Source organism: Merops nubicus, unplaced genomic scaffold (assembly GCF_000691845.1).
Source record: "Merops nubicus isolate BGI_N331 unplaced genomic scaffold, ASM69184v1 scaffold11178, whole genome shotgun sequence".
In the NCBI taxonomy this organism is placed as follows: domain Eukaryota; kingdom Metazoa; phylum Chordata; class Aves; order Coraciiformes; family Meropidae; genus Merops; species Merops nubicus.
The window spans coordinates 76,764-101,605 of NW_008623877.1; the positions used below are offsets into that span (position 1 = coordinate 76,764).

Genomic DNA, 24,842 nt, shown 5'->3' on the forward strand with positions numbered 1-24,842 from the left:
GAAAAAAATTACAGGATTTATATGCCTAAATTTCTCATATGTCATTCATTTTGTGGATGAAAATTATAGCTATTAATTTTTTTTTTATGCCTATACAGTACTTTTGTCTCTTACTCACTGTGTCATAGAGGGAAACAATCTAATACCAGAGTAAGAAGATGAAAGGGGGGTGGGAAATAAAGATAGAGATATAAATGAAATCAGATTTCCATAGTTTTGCTGTTCTCAGAACAAGCTAATAATCTTCCAGCTGTCCATTGATACACAAAATATATGCCTACAACCTCCCTTTTCTATTGTATAGAATATTTCCTGGAATTCTACTGATTTTTTTTATGAGGAATTTAACTGAAATGGTAGTTGGAATATATAGGGCATGAAGCTTCCTTACATATGTACCCGTGAAAGTAAAGGAAAGTATATTCAGAGGGAAGTGTTTGCTAGATAGCATATGTATATGTATGGAAAACAGAATCTCTAATTCTCAACCTCTTTACTAGTATCTTCAATGCAAAACAATCCTTTCCTTTTTTCCTTTTTTCCTTTTTTCCTTTTTTCCTTTTTTCCTTTTTTCCTTTTTTTCCTTTTTTCTATCCCTTTTTCCGTCTTTCCCTTGTTCTCTCTCTTTCCCCTCTTCCCCCTTTTCCTTTCTCTTCCCTTCCCCCTCTCCTCTTTTTTTAACCTTCACAAAACCTTTAGTCTATTACTTATTCAATAGAAATTGAAAAATCTTGCATAATTTTTTATAGTCTTTCCCTGTGGTGGATACTTCCACCTCCAGCATGAAAACTAGGTGGCGAATGGAGTGCACTGTGATTTATGAGACCAAATCAATTATTTTAAGCATAAACTGTGAAGAGCTTCCTTGCAAGTTCAGCCCATCCTTACAAAAAATACTGCAATGGAAAAAAAATGTATTTTATATGTGCTTACAAGAGGTCAGTTAAATTTCCTGTTTCTGGTTGTTAGTATGTGCCTTTGAAACCGAAACAGTAATTTAGTAGAATTCTAGCAAAAAAACACCCTTACAGTCTTCTCTAATTACTCTATTTTGGCCATAATATAATGTAAGTATATTGTAGTCTCACATGTTCTTTACTGTTAGCACTTATGCCTTAGTATTTGATAAAAATTAATTGGCACATGCAGCCCAGTGTTTACACAGCAATAAAAAATCAAAGTGCTATCTGATCAAGGAACAAATTATTAACTCACAATTTTTAACTGATAGGAATCAAAGAGAGAAACTATATGAACAGAATCATTTGAGGATCTCTTATTCCTTCTTTTTCAAGAAACTAGAAAGTTGGTTGACGTAGTGGTTGGCTATTAATACATTAAAATCTAGGGAATTTAACACCTTAGATGAACGGTTCATTTCAGTGGTGTATTTTTATTATCTGACTGTTATATCTTATGGCTTTGAGTTGCAACTGCTTTTGTCATTTAGGACAATTTAAGATGCATTAATTTAGATTACATAATTACATAATCTCCATTTGAAGGTTTGTCTGATTCTAAACATGTTGTTTACCCATATTGTCCAAATGTGTCAATTCTGTAATCTTAAAATAACTTCCTAAACTTTTAAAGAGCAGTAGGAAATTTATTAGAATTATTTTTACTTATAAAAAACAAAAGAGAGAAAAAAGAAAAATAAAAACTCTTGTTGACATTTGTATTGGGTTTCTGGTTCATCACTGCTTTAGGTGTGGTTTAGAATGGGTTTGTTCTGTTGACATTTTGTCAGGTCCAAATAAGTGTAAGTGGAACTTATGCATAGTTTATACCTCAAGCTATCTTTTGACCCAGCCTGTCTTGAAGATAAGATCTATGGCCTAGAATTTATGAAACCTGAGCTCAGGCTAAGGACTTGAATTCTTCTTTGGAAGCTTGTGTTCTGAAACTGTTATGAAGAACTCAGAGGGTAAATTCCTGGCAACTCTGAAAGCATCTGAGTTTTTCATAAAAATTTCAGTGCAGAAAAGCTTTCAGTTGTTTTTTTACACTGTAAATGGAGTATGTATTACAATATGAGTTTAATAAGTTATTTTGCACTTCAAAAATACATATGAAATGGCCTCCTATAAACAATTTCTCTGACATTTTGAGATTGCACTGCAGGTAATTTTTACAAATAAATCTCAAAGACAGCTTCCTGAAACTAAGTAGCACTGCTGATTTCAGCAAAATTTCATAAGGTAGTAAATCAGCATAAACTGAACTTCTTTGTAAGTTGTTTTGGTTTGGTTTTTTTGGTATTTTAGTACTGTGAAGTACCAAGGACAGAGCTATAGAAAAACAGTAGTTCTTCCAAACTAAGGAATGTTCAGTAAATGAGAAAGAAATTATTTTTAGTTTGTTTTGGCTTTTCAGTCTTTGTTGCCTTATGTTTGCTACCTAAAGCTCATGGGGATTTTTGCATTGTTTCAAATTACTTCTAATTAAGGAAAATTGCTTTTATCAGTCAAAAGACAGTTTTGCATACATTATTTCACTTGGAATTTAGGCCTAGCTGTGCTTAGAGTATTCTTTTATCCTTTATTAGTAATCTACCTTACCTTGAGTTTCTCAGCTGATTTTAAGGATGTTTGCAATCTCCCATAAATATAGAATATTCCTTTAAACTTATGCTAATTACTTTCAATTTTGTGGTTTTGGAGCATACACTGCCCTATGAAGGATAAATTTATACCAAACAGCCATCCTCTTGCTTCTAACCTGAAATATCTAATTTTGTCTTTAGCAATATAGGGATGTGCGTGCAAGTTTATTATTCAAATAATTTAATTTCTCTGCATAAGTTCAAAGTATGAATTTCCATAAACTTTACTTTGTCAAACTTAGGGTATTATGTCAATAAATGTGAAGTTTTAAAATTTTCTGTTAGATAAAATCCTCAGTAGGAACTAAAATTTTAATTCTGTAAAGTCTGGGATTGTAGAATTGATTTATATGCAAAGTTTAACTACCCATCCTTGGGTAAAAATGAGTATGAGCAAAGTCCTTCCTTGTCTGTTTTTGTTAGCCTATATAACATCTGAAATTCTGTTCCCTCTGCTTCTGCCTTTTAAGGGTGCTGGCATAAAAATCTCCTTTGCTGAGCTATTAGAGATGAAAAGCACTAAAAGCAGGATACCCCACAAGCCTGTGCTGAACTGTGTTTGAACCTGCCTCAGACAAATTTGCTGCACCAGTTCACGTAGTAGGAAATGAGTCAAGCGTATGGTTCCTCTTCCCTGATAGCCCAGAATGTTTTATAATGCAGGATGTTGAGTTAAAAAGCAAAGAGGATGTGTCTTCTGCTAAGTGCTTGATTATTTTTTTCTCATCTGTGAATGCAAACTTCTTACTAACCTGTTTGGAATTAATCTCTGCTTTTTACAGCTATTTCTTACTTTGTCAAAGAAGCAGATGAAATTTGTATCATACTGTAACCAAAAGTGCCTTGATAAAATCTTGCTGTATTGTGAGACAAGCTCCTGAGGTAACATCCTGAGGTCACTTAGGTGACTGGTGGTGTCCTACAGTGCAGAACTCTTCTCCGAGATTCTGTTAGTGCCCCTATGAAGGTATTTTTGTAAATAAGACTGAGAGCTGAAATTCATTCAGTGACCTAGCTATTAAATTACATGTCAATTTTTGAAATTGGACATGAAGGCTTATAATCCTTACATAAACTTTCATTTTATAATATCAGGAAATTAATTATTGGACTCTGCTGTTCAGTTTCATAAAAGACACGTCTTGTAAGAAGTTCTGTGCAGCTCTCAGTCTGCATTGACTGCTGGAGCATGTGAAGGGGAAGAGATGTCTTGTTTGAGGCTGCTGACGTGGCACACCACCGCCCAGTGTCCAGAGGAGTGAGAAAGATAGGAGCAATGCTACTCCTTGTCCCTATGGCAGCCCTCCCTCTATCAAAGAAACGGGTTGTTGAGAGTTGATGCAGTGCTGAAAAGGTAGTAATCCCAACCAAACTTCCCCAGTAACAGGAAAAGAACAGGACTAGATTTGCTGACTGACTTGCTTGCAACTGGGAAGCTCTTCCCTAGAAGAAATGTTCCATTTACATATTTGCTAACAAGATGTTATTGGAAAATGTAAAATCATGTTGTCCTTTTGTAGTGTTCCTTAATGATTTGCTTTCTTGTTGCAGAGCCCTAGTTGCCGCCTCTTACAAAAGGTTAGCACTCATTTGGTTGAGTAGCTCAATGGATTACTTAAAACCAAAACAAAAAAAAGCCTTAATTAAAGACCAAACTTAATGGCTTAATGTACTGGGCTGCTGTAGCATCCATAACTGTCTTTCTACCCACTAGTTTTTCAAACGACAGTGAAAGAGTTGCCTTAGGCAAAGCACATCCTCTATTGCTGTGTGGCTGGACACAGTCTGTATGGGAGATAAAAGAGGATTTTCTTCCATTTCTTTCTTTGTTTGCCAGCATAACATTTAAGTTAATAAAGTTCTTTGTAGATAATACCACCTGAAATCAATGGGATGAATGTAGCTTGAAGCATGGCTGAGCTGCAGTCATGGCAAAATAATAGCTGTCAGGCCTTGTATTAGCTGTTATCAACCAGTAAACAAAACTAATTAAACCATCTCTATATTGTACCTGGCTTGAAAATTTCTTAAGTATTTTACTAACATACACGTTTAGCTTGGTCACGGTTACAGTTCCTGTGTATTGCACTTGGCCAACTTATGCCAGCTTTAGTCACTGAGGAGTTTGCTTTGTAAGTAGACCAGCTGGTTTTAATAGGAGAACAACAGGAAGAAATTAATATGTAACTTGAGAAAAACAGTAGACTGTGTACTGCCTGTTTATATTTCGTAACTGTTTCCCAGTCCCCAGAATAGTCTTGTGCCATTATTATTCAGTGACTTTAGGTCAAAATGCAGGCAGAAAAGGAAGACAGGAAGATTTTTCAAGTTGTTGGTCAACCAAGATAGGTAAAAGTCAGCAGCTTAAAGAATCCAAGATGATTGGAGGGAGTTCATTTGCAGGAAATGTTTTCCTCCAGGTATTTAAATGAGCAATTCTATCTATGGGAGTGATGTGTGTAGTTGCTTCTCATTTTTGTTGTCTTTTTATTTTTCTTCCTATTAGACAAACAGGATTCTGAGACACTTCCGAAGTCAGTAGGTGAGGTCTGCTACTCTTGCAAGCAATCAGGACGTACTCCATTTCATAGATGAATCACACTCTAGTGAAAAATTAGCTAGAAGCAATGTAGGCAAAAAATCCTGCTGTAAGGTTTTTCCAGAATCTTGTTGCTGTGATAGAATGTTTGTCCTAATTAATCCTAAATTAATTCATGGACAATTTAGAGCTGTTTACTTTGTGTCCTGTGGTTTAATTAGCTTTTTCTTATCCAAGTAAATTCATCCTTATGTGTTTCTAGAGAGAAAATTTATGATTCCACATTCTTCATATTCTTACTAAGCTAAAGAATAGGAAGCCACTGAGTTCCTCCTTATCCTTCCTCCATCTGATAGACTTCACATTTTCCCAGTTGTGTCAGTTTACTTTCTTTGAATGGAAGTTGCATGTTTCAAATAATATTTTAATTTACCTGCCTTATTACTGTGAGGTGGACAGGAGAGGAAAAAATGTATTGAAACAGCAAACGTGAAGGAACTGCTCCTTCCTATGTTGTGTTTTGCGGGCAGCATTTTGGGGTTATAATTTTTTATTTATTTAGCTTGGTATTCTTAGCAACTGCAGAAAGTTTATTAAAAAGTGCCGGAAGACTTTAAGCTCTTCATCCAAATGTATTACTTGGGCTTACGGTTCTGTATCAAGCATCCTTATTTCAAGGACATAATTTCCTTTGTTCGTCCTTGCGTAAAGAAGAAGGAAGGCTTTGTGTTTCTTTAACCACAAAAGATGCATACCTACTTGACACATGCCCACTTGCTCTGCTCCACCAGTGGCTTACATGCACTGTATTACTGCTTTGTGTTCTTTCTGTCTGCTCCTTCTCCCCTCTGCCAGCAATGTCCAAAAAGCAGCTATTATCTGAAGTGTAAACAAAGAATGGGAAAGATACATCAGGAACAGATCCATCCCTGGCCATAGGAGGAACTTCATTATGTGGTGGTCTGTGCTGGCCACTGGGAGGGATGAGCTACTGGAGACTCAATAATGCCCACAAGGTGTGAACTCCAGCTGAGGGACATTCTTCTGTGTCTAGAAACTGGTCAATCAGAGCAAACTTTTTTTTCCCCCCTATATTTACTATACACAAAGGAAGTGGCATGAGATAAAAATCAACTGTCTCCATTAAAAGGAAATGCAGTAGAACGGTGTATTTACTGAGCTTTACAAATACAGCCTGAAATTTTAAAGATGTCTTCAGTGTAATAAAACATAGTAATAAGCAAGACAAACTTTACATTGATGGTGCAATTAGATAAATTCACTAGGCAACTTTGGAAGTTTTGGCTAAACATTTAGTGTTTGTTTCTTTTTTTTTTTTTCCCCCCATGAAAAAGATGTAAACATGTGTGCACCAAACCTTTCTGAGGAAGGGTTTGAATTACTTACAATTAATCCACTATCACCCCTTTCCAGATGAGTGGAAAGGAACTCATTTTTGTCTAAAAGTTTTGAGAGCCAGTAGATGAGGTGCACAGACTCCATCTGCCATTGCTGTTTTCTGACTTCAACCCTAGCAGTCAACTGGAGGATAATGAGTTATCTAAACAAGGAAGGAATTTGGATTATCAAAAGATACTAAGAAATTCAAGTTGGTCATAGACTTTTATTGTTACAGCCTATGAGTCTCGCTTCATCTGCCTCTGTTGATGCTCCTCTATTCTGTAGTGAGCCAGCTCATTTCTTGCAGGCTTAGCTTACTGTGGTAATTATGCAACTGTTATTTCTCAGTTTATGACACCACAACTTTTTTTCCATTCAAATATGGTCAGTTTGCTTGAAGAACACTTTGCAATTCTCTAGCTGAACTGACATCGAAAAAATTTATTCCAAATTTTCCCCTTTATGTATCTTTATTAAGACACTTTCATTTTATTTTTTGTGATTTTAAAGTAATCTTGACTATCTTTGAAAATTCTCCATCTGAAAGACAGTAAATGCTAAAGGGTGTAAAAATAAGAAATAGGGGCATATTGAACTTTGCTGTCATGGCTGTGGCCTCTGTTATGAAATGGTCAGTTCACCTTCAAGGTGAACTTTCTCCAATGAGAAAGGAATAATTTCTGCAGGAAAATAACCCATACTTCAGCAATTCCCGAAGGAGAAGGAAAGAATATATAATCAGATTTCTAACTGAAGCTTGTTGAAGACTTGTTAGTGTAACTTAACAAACTGCTGCACTCCCAGGGACGGGCCTTTGGGCTGTTTGTTCCTTCACCAGCCCTACTGTCTCTGTCAATTGCATACACTGATTTAGAAATGTGATCTCAAGGCTGAACTGTGCTGTTCCTCAGAACCTATAGTCTGCCTGGCTGAAAATCAGCATGATTTTTGTCTTGGAAATGGCTTAGATGCTGTGAAAGGCAGCAATGAAAAGGAGAACACAGGACCTTAGGATTTGCTGATTTTTTTTTGAGATAATTTTGAAATAAACAGTACTTTGTCATTTGATCCTGGGGTTTATTGTGTATTTTACTCAGAAGGTAAATATTTATAAGAAGGTGGGATGTTTTACTTGTAGATACTGGAGACAGAAGCAAATATTGAACTATTGCTCATTTATATTCCTTCTTTGTAGTGAATGTGACAGTATACCTGTGGAAGTAATAGTGAACAATAATATAGTTAGAGACTATAATTAAGGAATTATAGAGATTATAGATAAGTATATATACTAGGGATTATAATCCATACTCTAAGGAGGGAAGTAGGACATTTCACAGGCAGTATGAATTCTGGCAGTAAATAAATTTGAAGTGTTTGCTTTTAGTTTTAGTTGCATTTGGTGAGTAATTAGAGGTTGGTGAGGGTATTTATATGCCTACACTTACATATACTTGCATAAAGCTAGAGAGGATCTGAATTTTTCATCTTGGAAGTGAAATGTAACTGTTTTTTAACATCTTCTGATATTTGCTGTAAATTCAGGAATGCTTCGCAAGTTTAATGCAATGTTCATAAACTTAAACTTTTATCTATTTAAATAACTATTTATCCCTTCATAGGTGAACATCCAAGCCAGTTATCACTCAGAACCATACTCCCCATAGTGTAAATTTTATTCAACTAAAAATATCATTCTTTAATTTTTCTTTAAGCCTTTTCCTGGCTTTGTTTAATCTCAGACTAGAACCAGAGACTCATAAATCTAGTCATTTTTGTACTGTCAGAAGCCACAAGGAAAACCAGTGATCAATCAGTATTAATTTCACAGGGACAAGAGGTAGTTTCATGTCTTGTCAAGGATTTTTAGATTGTATCTTTTTTTTTTTATTTCTTTTTTTCTACCAGGCTGCAGAGCAAATAGAAATAAAACACTAATTATTTGCTACAATTCAACACTCAGTTTTTGTATCTGAGTAGCTTGGCATTTTGTTATAAATGTGGAGGTGGGAGGGGGAGAGAGAGAGAATGTGTCTGTTAATGGAACAAATTTGAAAAGAAAAAGGTCTCCTGCAAGAGGATTAGAAAAAGGAAAAAAAAAAAACAAAAACAAACAAAACAAACAAAACCAAAACACCTTAAAGTATGGAGTGATTAATCAAGAGAGCCGATACTAGAGCATTTAGTGAACACAGAAGATTAATTTGGTAATAATTACAAATAAAAGTTCTTTTAATCCAAAACCCACAAATGTCATATACTTACTGAAGTAATTTATTTTGTTCACGTTGATCAATTACTATATTTCTTCTCTCAATATGTGAAATTAATTATTCCAGAACTAAAAAAGAATGGAATTTCTTTCATCAATTTTGCCCCAAAATTGTGTGTAAGAATGTTTTTGATTTTTTTAAAAAGAAGCAGTTAAGTTTTGACTTAGATTTAAGCATTTCAGCTGACATTTAAGCTGTCAGACCACACAACTCATTTATTTTTACATTAGTTCTACTATAAACAGAAAACATGATAACAAACCATAATAAGAATAATTTTCCTTGGAGTAATTACAGACTATAAATTTTTTTTAAAGTAGCAAAATTCAGGTTCTAGAAAATTTAGAAAATGTTATTACTATCCTGACAATGATACCTCTTGACAACTGCAAGACATTTAACAGTATTTAAAAATTTTGGTACCATACCAAAAAGTCTCCTGAATGTTATTCCCTCATTGCTCACATTACTGCAGGCACCAACTACATGTAAGTTCTGTTAATATTAAAAGTGATTTACTACCTTATGTGAATTTTGTTGAGTGATAGTTTCAAAAGCCAGGCCATGTGGTGCTCTTAGATAGTATAGGGGAAAAAAGGGTATATTCCTCCATTCTGTTAAATCCTAACCCAGTCATAGGAAGCAAACGGCATAGACAGTGGTTGCTTCTTTAGCTATATGCCCTACATTTTCTCCCCCCGAGGTCTACCGGTTTAATTCAAAACGTTTTCATGAGATTTTGGAGAGAAAAAGATCTTGTCTGATTAGAGGCTGGAGATGGAAAAAGTCCAAGCTCTTTACAGTTTGAAAAGCTGTTGGCAGATAAAAGCACGGAGGAAGAGGAGAAAATTGCTGTGGGTTAGAGAAGCCACAAATAGGTATGATAAACCTCACAGCTAAAAGAAATAGCTACATTTATTTTTTCCTTGGAGCTGTGTGAAGAGACATACCTACCCCTAGATAACAAGGTCTGAGTCTCCACTCTGAGATTAATTTTTAAGGATTTTTAAATCCTTGTGATTTAAATATATTTGCATATGCTTTTTTTCAGTCTTCTAAAACTTCTTGGGATACTGTAATGTTTTGAACCTTTATTTAAACATATAATTTCGAATTTATTCAGTGATGTCCAGACCATTTATTTCTCAGACATTTGTGGGTGACTGGTATAAATGGTAATTTACAAGGATGTTGCTGGTCTTAAAAGCTTTAATTAAAGCCCATAGATTATTAAACTAACTGAGAACAGGAAATATTTGATATAATTTTGGATACTTCTTCAGTTATTAAATTTATTTAGAGTAGAAAGAAGATAGGAAAAAATTGTAGATGTGGATACTTAGCTATACAGTAAATAATCTACTGAAATTGCTCAGCAAGGGGACTGGTTAAGATAACACAAGGAAAGTGTTAGGTGGCTAACTTTACTGTGCATCTGAAAAAGATTTGCATATTTCAGGTGAAGAAAAGGTGACAGCCCAAACATGAATGATTGCAAATACATCCACCATATTCCATCCACTTTAAAAAAATCTCACAATCTACCATTTTGTCTACTGGGTAAAGCTGTCTTCTGGCTTCCAAGAAAGGCAACACTATTGCATCTAACACCTGCTTTGTTAAAGCCATATGGATACACCTGATGTCTATGAATTAATCCTGCTTTCACACAAAATAATTTACCCAGTGAATTGTTAGTAACATGCAAAATTGTATCCCTGAAGTCTCAGTAAGGATATTTTTCTTTGTTACTTTAGGTTTATTTTCAATAATTCTTGTCTTTTTCTCTTTTTTTTTTTTTTTTTTTTTTTTATGCAGAGGATTACTACTTCAGGAAAACAGCAGGTTTTCAGAGGCATTGCATTACTATAAACTGGCAATTGGTAGCAGACCCACACTAGCTTGTAAGTATTTCAACTGCACAAGCTTGCATAATATTGACTGTAATTTTTTAAGGAAATGACTCTTTCATAACACTTCTTCTTTTTTCAGAAGCTTTTCACTTGAAAAGCAAAAGGTAAAACTGCACTTCTCAGTTGAAAGCAAGGGTTTATTAATCGACAGCTCCATTTAATGTGGTGCAGAGAAGCAGATAATCAGGTAACACTGGGCAACACTGCTAGAACCTAAAATGCTTCTCATCTAGGATAGTGAGCCATAGATGGTACTGCCCAAATTTTCAGGCTCCTCTTTTTCTAAAAAGCAGTTCTTGATTTTTGTGGTATGTCATGTGAGAGAATAATACAAATATTTTTAAAGTCCTTTCATTTTTCCTTTCTTGCCTGGAGAAAATGGGAAATAATGTATAGGATGTTGCCAGTGGTCAGTTCCAAAATTAAGTGGGTACTTTTTATGATTGTTGACTTTCCTGTATCTTCAGGTTTATATTATCTATATGTGTGTATATATACACAAACATGTATATACGTGTATATTTCTGTTACATTTCCAAAAATGACACTATATGCTTGATACAGTCCTATAAGAGAACTTTCTTTGTCTCTGAACTTTTACTGCTTATATGTTCCTCTTTACATCAGTGACTGATTAATATTTTACAAAAGCCAAATTAGAGGACCGTGGGATCTCTTTCAGATATTACTTTGAAATAAAACAAAGATTAGTTAAAACACAATGGAACGCCATTAAAAGATAGTAACTATTTTCCTTCTTCACAGCTGCCTATTTAAATACTGGCATCATCCTGATGAACCAAGGGAAGACAGAGGAAGCCAGGAGGACTTTCCTGAAGTGTTCAGAGATTCCTGATGAAAATTTGAAAGATCCTCATGCTCATAAAAGCTCTGTTACTAGCTGTCTTTATAACTTAGGAAAACTTTTTCATGAACAAGGACACTATGAGGTAAGACTCCAGATTTGTCTACAATATCATGATAAAATATATATCTGTAAATAATACCTATTGCTTCCATCCAGACTTTCAGAACATATCACAAGCACAAAATGACTGAATTTTGCCAAATCAAGATTAGCGTTCTCTACAGAGAATAATTATTCTCTACAGCCAGAGGAGTGACAATGTTAATTACCAGTGTGGTGTTCTGATGTCAGAGTTAGCATTAACAATGGTTGCATCTCATATATTGTAATTCACTTTTGGTTTTGGCTTTGTCCCCATGGATGATGTGCAAAGGATGTAGCCTGATTACAGATCAGCTGACCTAAAGTGTGCTGGCTTTTTAATTCAAAATAGAATAAATCCATATTTAGCTGGATTACGTTTGCTTTTGAGTCTCCAAAATAAGACCTAGTTGGAACAATTCAAAACTTCAGTGATTGAAAATATCCCACTATGTACTATTTTCAGGTAACTCGACCATATTGCTAAAGTGGGTAGGATATTTTTCACGTAAGCGTATGCTACGTATATGTTTCATTTCTATCTGCATTGTGATTCCTCTTCATTCTCCCGCATGAAGTTACTAAAACTGGGCATGTGCTTGAATTTTGACCTTTAGCAAGGTTTTAAAGAAAGTCATGCTCAGTTTGCAGTGCCAGGCATACTTCAGAACAGGAATTACACATGGGTTTGATCCATATAACTCTTCTGGACTGTGACAGTTCCCTCAGCTGCTTAAGATTAGGCACGCACAAGCTCTGTGGATTCTCTGTCATCTGCTGATTGCAGCTCTGTCAGACAGCAGTTGCTAATTGTTTAAAACACCGACAGCTAATACATTCATAAAGATGAGAGAACAGCAGCATGTTGTCTGTGTGGCCAACAGAGTGCAGAGTTGAAGTGCAATACCTGGGAGGTGCAAGGGATTTTAACAATATAAACCACCAGATTTCTGCCTGGTGGTCATTGCTGTCTGATCCAGCCTTGATTTGGTCATCACTTAGATTTTTTCTTTTTCCTTAAAGTATACTTTAGCCTTCACAAGGTGCAACTGCTCAATGGGGTGGTGTGGAAAATGATGCAGAGCCAACAGACTGACCAGTAAGCATCCAAAGTGCTGAATCATAAATGTGTGATCAAGTAATTCAAGGCACAGCACATTTGCCAAGGGAATCCAATTTTGGCCTTCCTGACCCTATAGCCCATCACATTCTTTCTGTGGAACAGACTTCAGTTGTGAGGATTATGTTTTGTTATTACTTGGCAGTAGACAATGATTTCTTTCTTTTTAGGTCACTTACTGTGGCTTAATCGTCAGAAAGTCCTTTGTCTGCAGTTTGATATTACTCCATATTCTCTGACAGCCTATAGAATTTTATGTATGTTTATAAACTCATGAGTCATAGAGGGGTTTAAAAAAATGTTCCTTTTATCTCCAGCTGGAAATAAAGTTGCAGTATTTGAACTAACCTGATGACTTGTCAATAAGCTTCACTGAATTTGGTAAAACTTTTGTAAATGAGAAATGTGAACTTTCTCTGATATTTATGATACCAGTGTGCTTTCATTCTCTCTGCACCTTTCGTCTGGGGAAGTAAGATGGTTTGGGTTTACGTCACAGGTGAAAGACTGCTTCTGAAATTGGTGCTTTTCTAATGATTTGTCCCACTTTTGTGTTTTTGTTTTTTTTTTTTTTTTTTTTCTCCCCCTTCAGGATGCCCTTATGGTTTACAAAGAAGCAATACAGAAAATGCCAAGGCAGTTTGCACCACAGAGCTTATACAACATGATGGGTAAGTGCATCGTTGGTACTTCAGAAGGACACTTGAGGATTCAGGTGAGGTGAAACAAAAGGGCATAGCTGGGTGCTTGAATGAGCTAGTAAAACCAAAATAATTGCCTTCAGTAGATATGATCCAAAACAGGTTCTGAGCTCAAATGCCAGTAAACACAACACTGGATAAGGCACAATAAAGGATGAGACTGTTAGATACTGGATACCTTTAAGAATGTCCATGCAGCACTTGTACATTTAGAATGCATTGTGTTTTTCTCTGCCTCCAGAAAATCTCATCCACAATCCTGGAGACCTCATATGCAATTCATACAGTTTTTTTCTTTTAACCTCCCATTTAGTCATCTTTGAAACTAAGAAGAAACCATATTCCCTTCATGGAAAATGGAGTGAAATTGATTAAAATATAAGATTTAGCCTGGGTGTTCATTGTTAAATTTCCACGTAAGCCAATGAGATGTCTGAACAGGCCCACAGAGACAGCTGGAGTTTTTTGCACGTTATACCCAAAAGTTATTTCCCAACTGATGTACTTACTTTTGGTTAAACATCTACAGTGAGAGTGTTCTTCTTCCAGGACCAGCCTATATGTCCTTCAAAATTTTAGCAGGGTCCTTTCAATAGTGCAAGAAACTTTCATTTAACTGAGGTGGCTTTTTGTTTTTTGAACTTCAGCTCTGCATGTTCTTCATCACATCTATTTACAGGATCCATTAAACAGATAAAGAGATCAGGTTCTTCATTGTTCCAGAGATTTTTAAGTGGAATTCTGTCTGAAAGAAAAAGTGTTTCTGCTAAGCAACCTCAGCATCTGGCCCGGTAGCCTCTGTGAGCTTCTCTCTTGTACAGAAAAAGGATGTAAGATGCCTTTAAAGCAGTTCAGAGTAGAGCAATTAAGAATGTATGTAGAAACTATTAGCATCAACAGGAAGCATGTGGAATTTTGTGGCTTCCCCCACACCCCACCCAATGCGTAAAATACAAGGGAATGTGTTGGTTTATATGAATCGGTTTGTCACAGTTGCTGAAAGGAGGCACCACTCACTCTTCTCTACTTATTTAGAAAAGGCATCTTTTATTAGTTCTTTACAAGTATTTGGACATAGGAAAACAATATTCTAAAATTGTAGATGTAACTGATGCTACGTGTTTGCAAATCTCTGTAAATGCTAAATTGAGTACTTCTCTTGTCACCATAACAAGGTATCTAGTGTCAATAATAGCATAAACACTTAAGAGTTCATATGGTTCAATGGAGAGTTACTTCTCAATGAATGCTGACCTTTATCAGATTAATGCAGTTGATTATTACATGTTCCTTTCTTCACAGGGAGTCTTAGCTGAACTACTGTTTTATTAGTTTATCAGCATTTGCTGCTAAATGTGGTGGGGTTATCAAGAGTCACCACTCCATGAGTTAAGCCTCTGCTTACTGTCTGTGTCCTGTAGTGATTGCTGAAAAACTGTAGAGCTCCAGCAAACCCTCCAAAATTTGACTGCCCTCTTTAATGCAGATATATATTTTATAATTCTGATAAAAGTGCTCCTCAGAAGTACAGGACTGGGAAAAATAAACCAATGCTGTTTCTAGCATGATGGTTGTTCCAGCACAAAGCAGCCCCGTGTCACCTTTTTCTTTTTTCTTTTCCTGTGAATAGGTGCTCCTTTTAGAAACCTTGTGACCTGTAAGATTCTTTAGGTTTTTACTTTTTTTGCCAATCGACTACTTTTTTAGCTTAAGGAAGGCTTTCTCAGCTTTCTTTATAAGCACCATCCACGATGTCCAAGTTCACTGTGTTCCTGGCACTTGCGTTGTTTAACTCACAAAGCCGCAGTAAACACCGAGACCAGCTGGGTCCCTTGCCTGGGCTTGCCAAAGGAGGCGCTTCCTTCCTCCACTGCTCAGCCCATACTCTGCCTTCTTTTTCTTTAGGCAGCTGCTGACACTTCACAGATGTCCTAGCAGCATAACGAGTTAGGGTCAGCTAAGATTACCTTCGCCCTTTTCAGCCTGTTGCAAAGAGCAACAGACTCTTATGGAGTTCTGTGAAGTACCACTTAAGGTAGTATATATTTGTATTTTGTTTGCTATTGTGATAGCAGCTGTCGCAGGGAAACCAGAACTTGCTTTACTCTGGTTGCTGAGGTGTGGCTTGTGGGCTATGCTGCAAAGGCAATCCAGTAGGCCACATGCAGAGGTGGGCAGTGATTTGAGTTGAATGCAGGGCGCCTATATTAACAGCAAGGCTCAGACTGATTTGCTCAAAGCTGTCCTGATTGGATCTACCTGAGGGTACGTGACTGCAGTTAGATAGGTTGGCGTTTACTACCTGTAATAGCATAGAAGTTAGATGACAAGACAGAGCTAGGTAGGTGTGCTCACTTTATCGTGTGGAAAGAAAAAGATACCTCTGGGAAGTAATTAACCCCATCTGACCTAGACATCTATTTTGCATTACATAAATAATCCTCTGCAAGCATACCTCGCCTGTAAAAGGCGCTGAGATGACTGGCTTAGACTTATATATCGAGTTATGTGAGATAAATCCTAAACACCTATTCAATCATCTCTTTACCTCAAGTGTGACAGGAGAACAAGGTAACCACATCCATCATCAGGAGTGCATCTGCTCTGCAGCTCATAGCGTGTCATTGGGCATCAGAAGGCCAGCTGGATTGTTTATTTCTGTTTTGATGTTCAAGATAAAATTATAAACATATTCACTATCACACTTTCTTTAATAAACAGCATTACATAAACTTGTCTACCTTGTCTACCTACTTCTTGCCTTTAAAAGGGAGACTAGAGGAACTGAAATAGGCCAGTCCAGTCTCCTGCTCTTGAAAATATGTGAACCTGATTCTGAGCTGTTCCTACTCACTGTATGCTCATTGCTGGGGAGGATGAAGGAGAAACTGGGGAGTACTCCCCATCCGCTTGTAAAGGAAGGATCCTTCCCTGTCTCTCTACATGTGGAAAAAGTCTTCATGGCTTATCGTGAAATCCAAGAATACTTAGAGTCCAACAGTTATCTGCTGCAGTTGTTGTTGTGATTAGTGTATCCTGAGCCTGTGGCAAGCTTTGCTTGGTTCAACGTCACACATATTGGCATGTGATGTGAGGAAACAGTGCTTCCTCTGATTTCTAATAGTTATTCTTTCATGTCATTGAAGATTTTCTGGAAGCCTTTTTCCCTGTATGGTGTACATGACATGTTTGAAAGAGAGTAAACAGGAGATGAACTGTTTAAACTGAATTCGAGTTTGAACTCCAGCACGTTGAGTGCAGTAGCATTAACACTCCAGCAGTGTTAAGCCTTCATATCATCTGCTTTCCCTGTTTCTGTTACACTTCCTTTCCTGTACTTGCTTCTGTTGGCCTCCTGCTCTGATGGGCACAGTGACTCATTCCTCCAGTGTGCCAGTCTGCCCAGTTGACTCTCTTCCTTTAAAACTCAAAGTCACTTGCCTCTTAAAGAAAGAAGTCTTGGGCCTCAGGAAGCAAGCCATCCATGTTACCATGCGTTTTATTTATGGTACAAAAGGCAGGACCAGAAGACCAGCATCAGATGTTCTAAGTTTGTGCATATGAAAAGTTGCAGGGTAGATTTTGGTCTCCTGTTGCTGTGATTTATTTTGCCAGGTGTGCAGCAACACAGCTAAAGAAACCATATGTTTCCCTGGCTTTGTACCAAGATGTAAAACCTTTATTTTTTTATTTTTTTATTTTTTTTTCCCTAAAAGAACCCAAACCAGCTAAAAATTAAAATTCTAAAACTAGAATCAAAATAATTAGTGAAAAAGCTGTGTAGGCTTGGCTTGCTATCTACTTACTCTATGTCATATTTCTTTGATATAAATTAAGAAGTACATGCTAAGGTTACACAGATTAATTTGCTTGGCATGGCAACAGGCACTACAAGGGCCAGAGTCGAGCTCAGCTGCATTAAATAGGTAATATATTTTGTTTAAACTTTCAATTAAAACCTAGGGTCAAAAGATAAAATGGTCCCTGCGGGATTTTGAACACTTTAATGCCAATATTAGGATTGCTTAAGGATCAGCCTCTGCTCTAGATGTCTTTTGCGTTCCTTGAAATCTGATATTGTACAGTTGATTGTATTACATTGCTTTCAAAACCACACTGGCCCACCTGCTGCAGTAATTCATACTCCTGCCAGTTGAGTGGTGTGAGGTGGGCCAGGGAGGTTTTGTTTTAATACTGAACAGTAACATAAAGATGTTGGGGTGGCATTGTTCAGGTTTAGGTTGGTGAGATACTGTCATAAGGACAAATGTCTTGGTCGCACTTCATCTGCCCTTGCCAACTAACATCTGCATGGCTATTTTCAAATGTGTTTAATGCAAAGACTTACACATATTTTTGATGAGAAATTATAGTTACAAAAACTATAGTTATTGCAGGAGTGAATACAGTTAATGATTCATGTATTAGAATTTAGATTTCTCCCTGCTAATCTGCAGCATTGCACATGGACAGAAAACAAATCATACAAAAGTGGCGGCCAGGTACAGAGTAGGAAAGGGGAGCCAGATTTTACATCTGGTGCAGAGGTTTGAATTGAAAGTACAAAGGCTTAGCATGCAGAGAGATTTTCTGTGTTGATGATTATAACACAACTGTCACTTTATTTGATTATGCTTTTGGGTGGATGTGGCTGTTTGCATAAACCTGTTAATATTTTTAAGGCTCCTATCCCATTTGCCCCTTGTTGACATTAAATGCTTTTTTTATTGAATTACTTTTAAATATTGTTTAGAACTCCAAGAAACACTTTTGCTGGTATAGTTTTACAGTTCATGCTGTGCAAGACTTACTTTTTAAGAGCCAAAGATGGTTAAACTGTGAAATACATATCCCACATCATAACTTATGCAGAGCATGGTACCTGCACTTGTTTGAGCTCCAGTCATCAGTGTGCTTCCAGTGCATTTCATGTACTGTTAATTTCTTAGTAAATGTACATTAGAAACTTTTTTCTTTTAAAACTAGCTTTTTAAAAAAAAAAGTTTGTTTTTTTTTTTCTTTCATATGTTTTTTTTTTTTCTTTCATATGTGTATTTCATTATATGTTCTAGGGAAATAAGAGTGCAGTCTACCCCAATAGGGATGGGAGTAAAAGGCTGTGTTTCCTTGTCTCCCCTTCCCTGCTCCCATCCTGATACTTTAAATCTTTCCCCTGTGAGACTTTTATTGTAGTTTATATCTACTGTCCGAAGCAGAGTATAAATCTCTTGGTTGATTGCAGTGTCTCCTGTTTTTTCACTTTTGTTTGTGGGATTCAAGCTGGGTATGAAGGTTGCAGCAGTGCTTGGTGAGGGGCTAGTGAACACAATGTTTGAGACCAGGATTTTTTTTTTCCGGGTTCTCAGGTTTTTCTTACTTCTATCTGTTTTGACTATTGATCCATAATTTCATGAGAAATGTTTGAGTTTTCTAAGGCAATATTCTGAAAAAGCTAAAGTCTGAGCCTGAAATACATTTGTATTTTAAACATGCATGTTATTGTATGAAAATAAGTATAATCATAATATTTGTAGACCAAAATTATGGTCCAAAACTAAAACTGGAGTACAGGGATCCCAGTTAGGCATGATTCTAATGGAAAGTGCTTCTATTAAGAGTGTTGTAAAGAAAACTATACTGACATAATACCTATGTTTTATTGACAAAAAGAAAGAAAAATCTTTAAAATGTTTGTAAATAAAGCAAAAGACAAGAAAAGAGTAAAATCAGGTGTTCAGTTATGAATTCTTAGTTGATATGCTTGTGATTTAGTGCTGGTTGCACATCTTTTGGAAAACTAAAATGAAATTATCTGCCTCAGGCTAGCTGACTACCTCTACTTGTGTCAGTATATTTCTTTCACCAGAACTCTTTATACAATGGGAAACAGCTGTGCAAAGTCCATGTTGTTCCACACTGCAACTGATTTTTGTTTTGCCTTTCATTTATATCTGTTTTCCATTTTAGGTATTTTCCTTCAAAAGTAGCTTAGTGGTCTAATTAAATAAGATCAAAGGCTTTGCTTTGTCTAATTGAGGCCTATGAGAATCTGCTCAATCAAAGTAAATGAGGATTGACTCCCATCCACCAAAAGCCCTTCTAAACTACAATACATTTCTTGAAATCTTCAAGGAAACTGGTCTGTAAAAGAGAAAAAAACAAACAGAATATGTTTAATCTATGCAGAACTTGATGGTTATTAATTCATGTGCTTCAGCTGTTCCAGAGGTGTGCATGCACTGCATATTTATCACCAAGACTGTTAATCTTTTGCAGTGTATCTCAAACGCCAGTATAGTATAACATCAAACTCTGCTTCTAGATTTGTTATGTTATTGTATGCAATGGTATCTAAGGGAAGAAAGAAGGAATTTGGATATCTAGAGAGGTGCGTTTATGGTAGGTGCATCTTCTGCCTTGATTTGCACAAGGGTACTGCACGGTTGCATTTATGAAAGACACAAACCCCTTGTGGTATTGTGGTACAAGGATGCAGACCTCCCCATCATCTTCTAAAGCAACCTGATCATGTTCGCAAATCAAAGAAATGATGAAAAAACTAAATTTAAATCCTGACTGAATGTATGTATTAGAAGTTTTCCTTCTCAAAGTGCATGTCCATCTTCCTTTCTGTCTGACTTCTGCTCTTGTTATGGCCAAAATCTATGTTTTCTATGTAATATTTTAACCATCTAGCAATTAGAGTGATAGATAATTAACTGACAGATAATTACAAGGATGATGCAAGGCAAATTTACCTTGCATTGTCTCCTTTGCAGGGATAATTTTTCAGTTGTCTTTTCAGCAATACCTTTTGGGGTCCTAAGAGGAGGACCGCAGGAGGAACATTTGTTCTTAATCTGAAAAGTATGGGTATATAGCACCTATAGAAGCACAGTGCTGTTGCATCCACAGTTCCATTGTACTTGCTTATAGGTAGGTCTAACATGGCAAGGAGACAGCCTTTGCTTCATGTGACAATGTGCATCTGAAACAACAAATATGAAATCAGCAGGTGAGAGGTTAATCTAGCACCATATAACATATATCCATGTAAATGACACCTGATTTTGCTTTTTAACAATGTGTCATGTGTATGAGAAAAATCTTAACTTTTTTTTTGTTTCACTGAAGATTTGTATTGAGCTTATATTGCAGTTCATTATTGAGTATAAAGTTAGCCTTTCAGGGGGAATAGCTGATAACAAGCTTAACCTTTATTCATATTACTATTTAATATACATGTTTAAAGTTTAATATCTTTGTTATTGTTCTTTAATTATAATTAAATCATGGGATCATTTCAGTAGGGGTGGTTTTGGTTTTTTTTTTTGTTTGTTTGTTGGAGATTTTTTGGTTTTGTTTGTTTTGTTTTGAAAGATAATGGATTCTGGAGAAATATGATGAAATAGTGCTTTGTAGAATGCTACTCTTGCATCTGATCTATCTCTATGACAAAGAAAATCTACTTGAGTACCAGAATTTTAGTTAGAGCCTAGTTAAAGTTTAGTTAAAAGGTAGACCGTCTCTCATTTCTTTTTACACAAAGTATTGATAGAGGGTTTAAGGAGCGTTATATACACTCCTTTAAGTAGTGTTTCAGTTGCATATTAATGTTTTCTTGAACTACATTAGTAAATGATAATTGTAATTAAAAAAGTCTATATTCCTCCTTTTAGAACAGGCTAAGAAATAGGTGCATAAATAACAAAATATTAGGTGAAGTGTAATAATTGAAACGTTTTTAAATGACTGATTTGTCTCCTTTTATTCCAGTTAGCTGTTGAATTTCTTGCCACCACTCATTGTGTTAGCAACGCTGCACAGGGCTGACTGTTGATATGGTTTAGGGAATTTAAGTTAACTGTCAATTTATGTCTTCAGTTACCTTTAGTAGAAAAGTAGAAAGCAACTCTCTTGAACTTTATAGATCAGTCAAGTTTCATTAATAAGCTTTGTGTGAGCTTTTAGATTTTTAACAAGAGTTTTGAGAGATTTTACAAATTAAGTAAATACAGAAGCCTGCTCATATTTACCATCATTTGTGTATTTTCTGCCAATGGTCGCTGTTTCCAAATGATTAAATCATTCATGTTGCAAGTTTATAAAAATACACAATCATAAATGACAAATACTGTTTTTCTTATTTTAATCTCAGACACACAAATGCATCCTGAATAACAGAATTCAATCCATAAATATTTTCTCTGTCTTTCTGTTGGTCTGTCTGAAGATGGAACAGCTTATATTAAAATTGCATCGGTCTAACACATAAAATCACTTGACTGAATTAATACTTCAATTAACAGTTACTTGATTTTATTCAAGTCTTTGAGTATGATGGTGGCAAAACCTTTGTCAGTTTTCAACTTTGATTTGTTTTTAGATAGAAGTGTCATTGTAAATCATTTAGAAGATGAAACTAATAACAGACCCCCTTAACAGTACTTCCTTCTGCAGTAATTATAAGTAAGTTCTGATTGCTTATAATGTAGCTGTTCCTGACAAAAGAAAAAAAAAATAAAAAAAATCAGCTATAGAGAATTCTTTGTAAATTCTTCAGGAGAACTGAATTCTTTTCTCCACAGTTTGACATTTAGATTGGCATAACCTCATTTCTAGATGCGCCATTCAGAAATACTCTCAAAGTTTTAGGAGGTTAGCTTGTAAAGTTGTTGAGCTCTTAAAACCTATTAAAAATTGAATTTCCTTGTACTCTGAAGTTGTTAATCTCTTCTTATATCAGAACTCATCATGGAAAATTGTTAAGAAGCTTAGATTTTTTTTAAGTTTGGCAGTGCATACAGCATACACTACCAGCAGATACTAAATCATCTCTTATGGCTGCTTATATTACTTTTTAAAGGATCTTGTTGTTAATTGCTTGAAACTTTGCCAAACTGCAACAGGTTGGACTATTGCACTTAAAGAAAAGGGCAACACGGATTCTTCATTTTCTGTATGCTAAATGAAGCAGGGGCCTGTGGGAAAACTAGTATGCAATCAAATAATTATACATTCTGCCATAAAGCACACAGCTAGGGAGAGGACTCAACAGAGCATATAGCTTGATTTCTGATTTCTTCCATCCTTTCAACACTTGACTTGACAAAACTTTGTATTGTGCATAGCAAGGTATGATGTTATGTCGCTTATTTGTGGGTGCTGACATAGTGAAAAAAAAATACATGTGACACTGGTATCTCTGAACTTGATCACAGGTTTTGGGGGCATGTTCTTCTGGGGTTTCTTTCCTGCCTGGATTTTTTTTCCTTACGTGTTTTTGAAATTGTTTTTTTATGGTTTGAGCCTAACCAGCAATAGAATGTCTTAAATATTCTGGGACTGAAACATCAGCTACTTCTGTGTATAGTCAGATATGCAAGACCAGTGCATGAGTACAGAATGCTCAGAAGATACTTGAATGAAAAAAACCTCATCTTCTAGATTTACAGGCTTGTACTCCTTTTTGGAAAAAATCTATTTGCTGAAAAAAAATTATGTTGGCTTTCCTTAGCTTTGGCTCAGTGTGACTGCTGACTCTACATCACACTCATTCTATCTGCAGGCTGTGGTTTGGTCATTTTGCATGCACTGCGCTCCTGAAACTCAAACATAAGTGCCACATTTGGCTTGGGATTCCTGTCCTCTGACAAAGGTAGAAAAAAAAACCCAAAAAAAAAAAAAACCCAAAAAAAAAAAAACAAACCCAAAAACTAACCAACCAAAAAAAAAGCAAACCCAAAAATCCTGACTGAACCTAGTCCAATTTTCTTTCATCAAGAGACTCCTTAACCCCTGTAAATATTCAAGATAAAGTAGCTCCTGTGGCAAGAGTTCCTTCTATTTTACTTCTTTGAGCATGTAGGTGGCACATTTTTTCTCTTAGTTTTGGGGGTGTGATAGTTGGATTCAAGCTTGATTAAAGAGCAATGGTCCTTCTATCTCTCCTTGATACCCTCACAGCTATTAATTTCTGTGTAATGCAGAATTGGGGGTAGTAACTAGTCTAGAGACAGATTTAGCTGCTGTCTGCTTGTGTCAGCTGTAGTCATGTCTTGATTGTCCCTTGGTACCACTGGATAAACTGTGACTTCACAATTTTAAGAAGATACAGTCATTTATTTGGAATGAATCAGCTGGCGCGCTGATGAAGTCCCGACTCTTCTGAAGGCTTTTTCAGTCTGTCATTGGTGTGAGCAAGGACGTATTTGTATCTAAAGCCCTTATGGAAGAGCTGTATAAATGCAGAGTATTAATCCGAAAGCTATTGTTCTTCACCATTAGATACTTGTTTGATATTGCTTATTTCCAACCTTTGCGAAATTTGATTGTTTTCTTCCTGGAGAAAGAGTCTGTCTGTCTCTGTACTCTAAATTTTTTCTCAGAAACTTCAAGACTACAATTATCTGTCCCACAATATATGGCTTTCTGACATCCCATTCATCTGTTATTCTTCAGCGTTGCCTGACTCAGCTTCTCACAGTAAAGGATTTCACTTTGAAAAATGTCCAGATTTGGTCATTTTGTATGCAACTTCTTAAGACTAGCAATTTTTAAATTATGGATGCTGAAGTCTAATTTAAAGTAATTGTGGCAGATGATGTAATTTAACTACATTCAGAGATTAGGTTTTTTAATATCTTTCTTCTCCCTCCAATATAGTTTCAGAACTGTTTCATAACATTTCCTAGTTTTTAAAAAACATAAGTTCATGATTTCTTATCATTAAAAGCAAACAGTTTCCACATTCTGCCTACCATTTCATGCTGTGCCATGTAGACTGATGGAAGAGAAGTAACTTTTCTGCAGTAGATGTGATAAAATATCTTTTACTTTGGGAGTTTTGACTGAAACTGAGCAGCTGGAACTCTCTCTTGCAATTCTGTTCCAACAAGACTTTCATCTCAGCCGTGCACCTTCAGCCCTAATTAGGCCATAACTCAGTCTCCTCACTCACTTGTCTGTAAGGCGCTTTGTGTGTGTGTGTGTGTGATTGCAGATATCCAAAGCACTTCAAGATCTTTACTCATTTCATACATAGCAAATTATAAATGAGATAATAAATTATGGAAACTTTGAGAAATTTTGGACATTCTTACTAACATTTTTTTCACTGTGTAGGAGAAGCCTACATGAGAATGAGCCGGCTGCCCGAAGCAGAGCACTGGTACGTGGAGTCGCTGAGATCCAAGAGTGACCACATCCCGGCCCATCTCACCTATGGGAAACTGCTGGCTCTGACGGTGAGTTGATCAGCAGCTCCTGTGAGTTGGTCCCAGGCTGTTTGAGTAGTTGAGGTAAAGGGACAGGAAGACCAGTCTTGTTTAACATCTCTGTC

The 24,842-nt window shown here is 36.1% G+C and overlaps 1 protein-coding gene across 1 annotated transcript in view; it reads left to right on the forward strand.

The window, feature by feature from the left end:
• Window positions 1–24,747, forward strand: part of TMTC2 (transmembrane and tetratricopeptide repeat containing 2) — a gene marked incomplete at both ends in the record, with an annotated part of 89,281 nt that extends 64,534 nt beyond the window's left edge. Inside the window, 4 exons of the mRNA XM_008945228.1 lie at window positions 10,637–10,722; window positions 11,497–11,681; window positions 13,393–13,471; window positions 24,626–24,747. Coding sequence (XP_008943476.1) covers window positions 10,637–10,722; window positions 11,497–11,681; window positions 13,393–13,471; window positions 24,626–24,747 — 472 coding nt within the window. The remainder of the gene's footprint in view (window positions 1–10,636; window positions 10,723–11,496; window positions 11,682–13,392; window positions 13,472–24,625) is intronic.
• Between the last annotated feature and the right edge of the window lie 95 nt (window positions 24,748–24,842).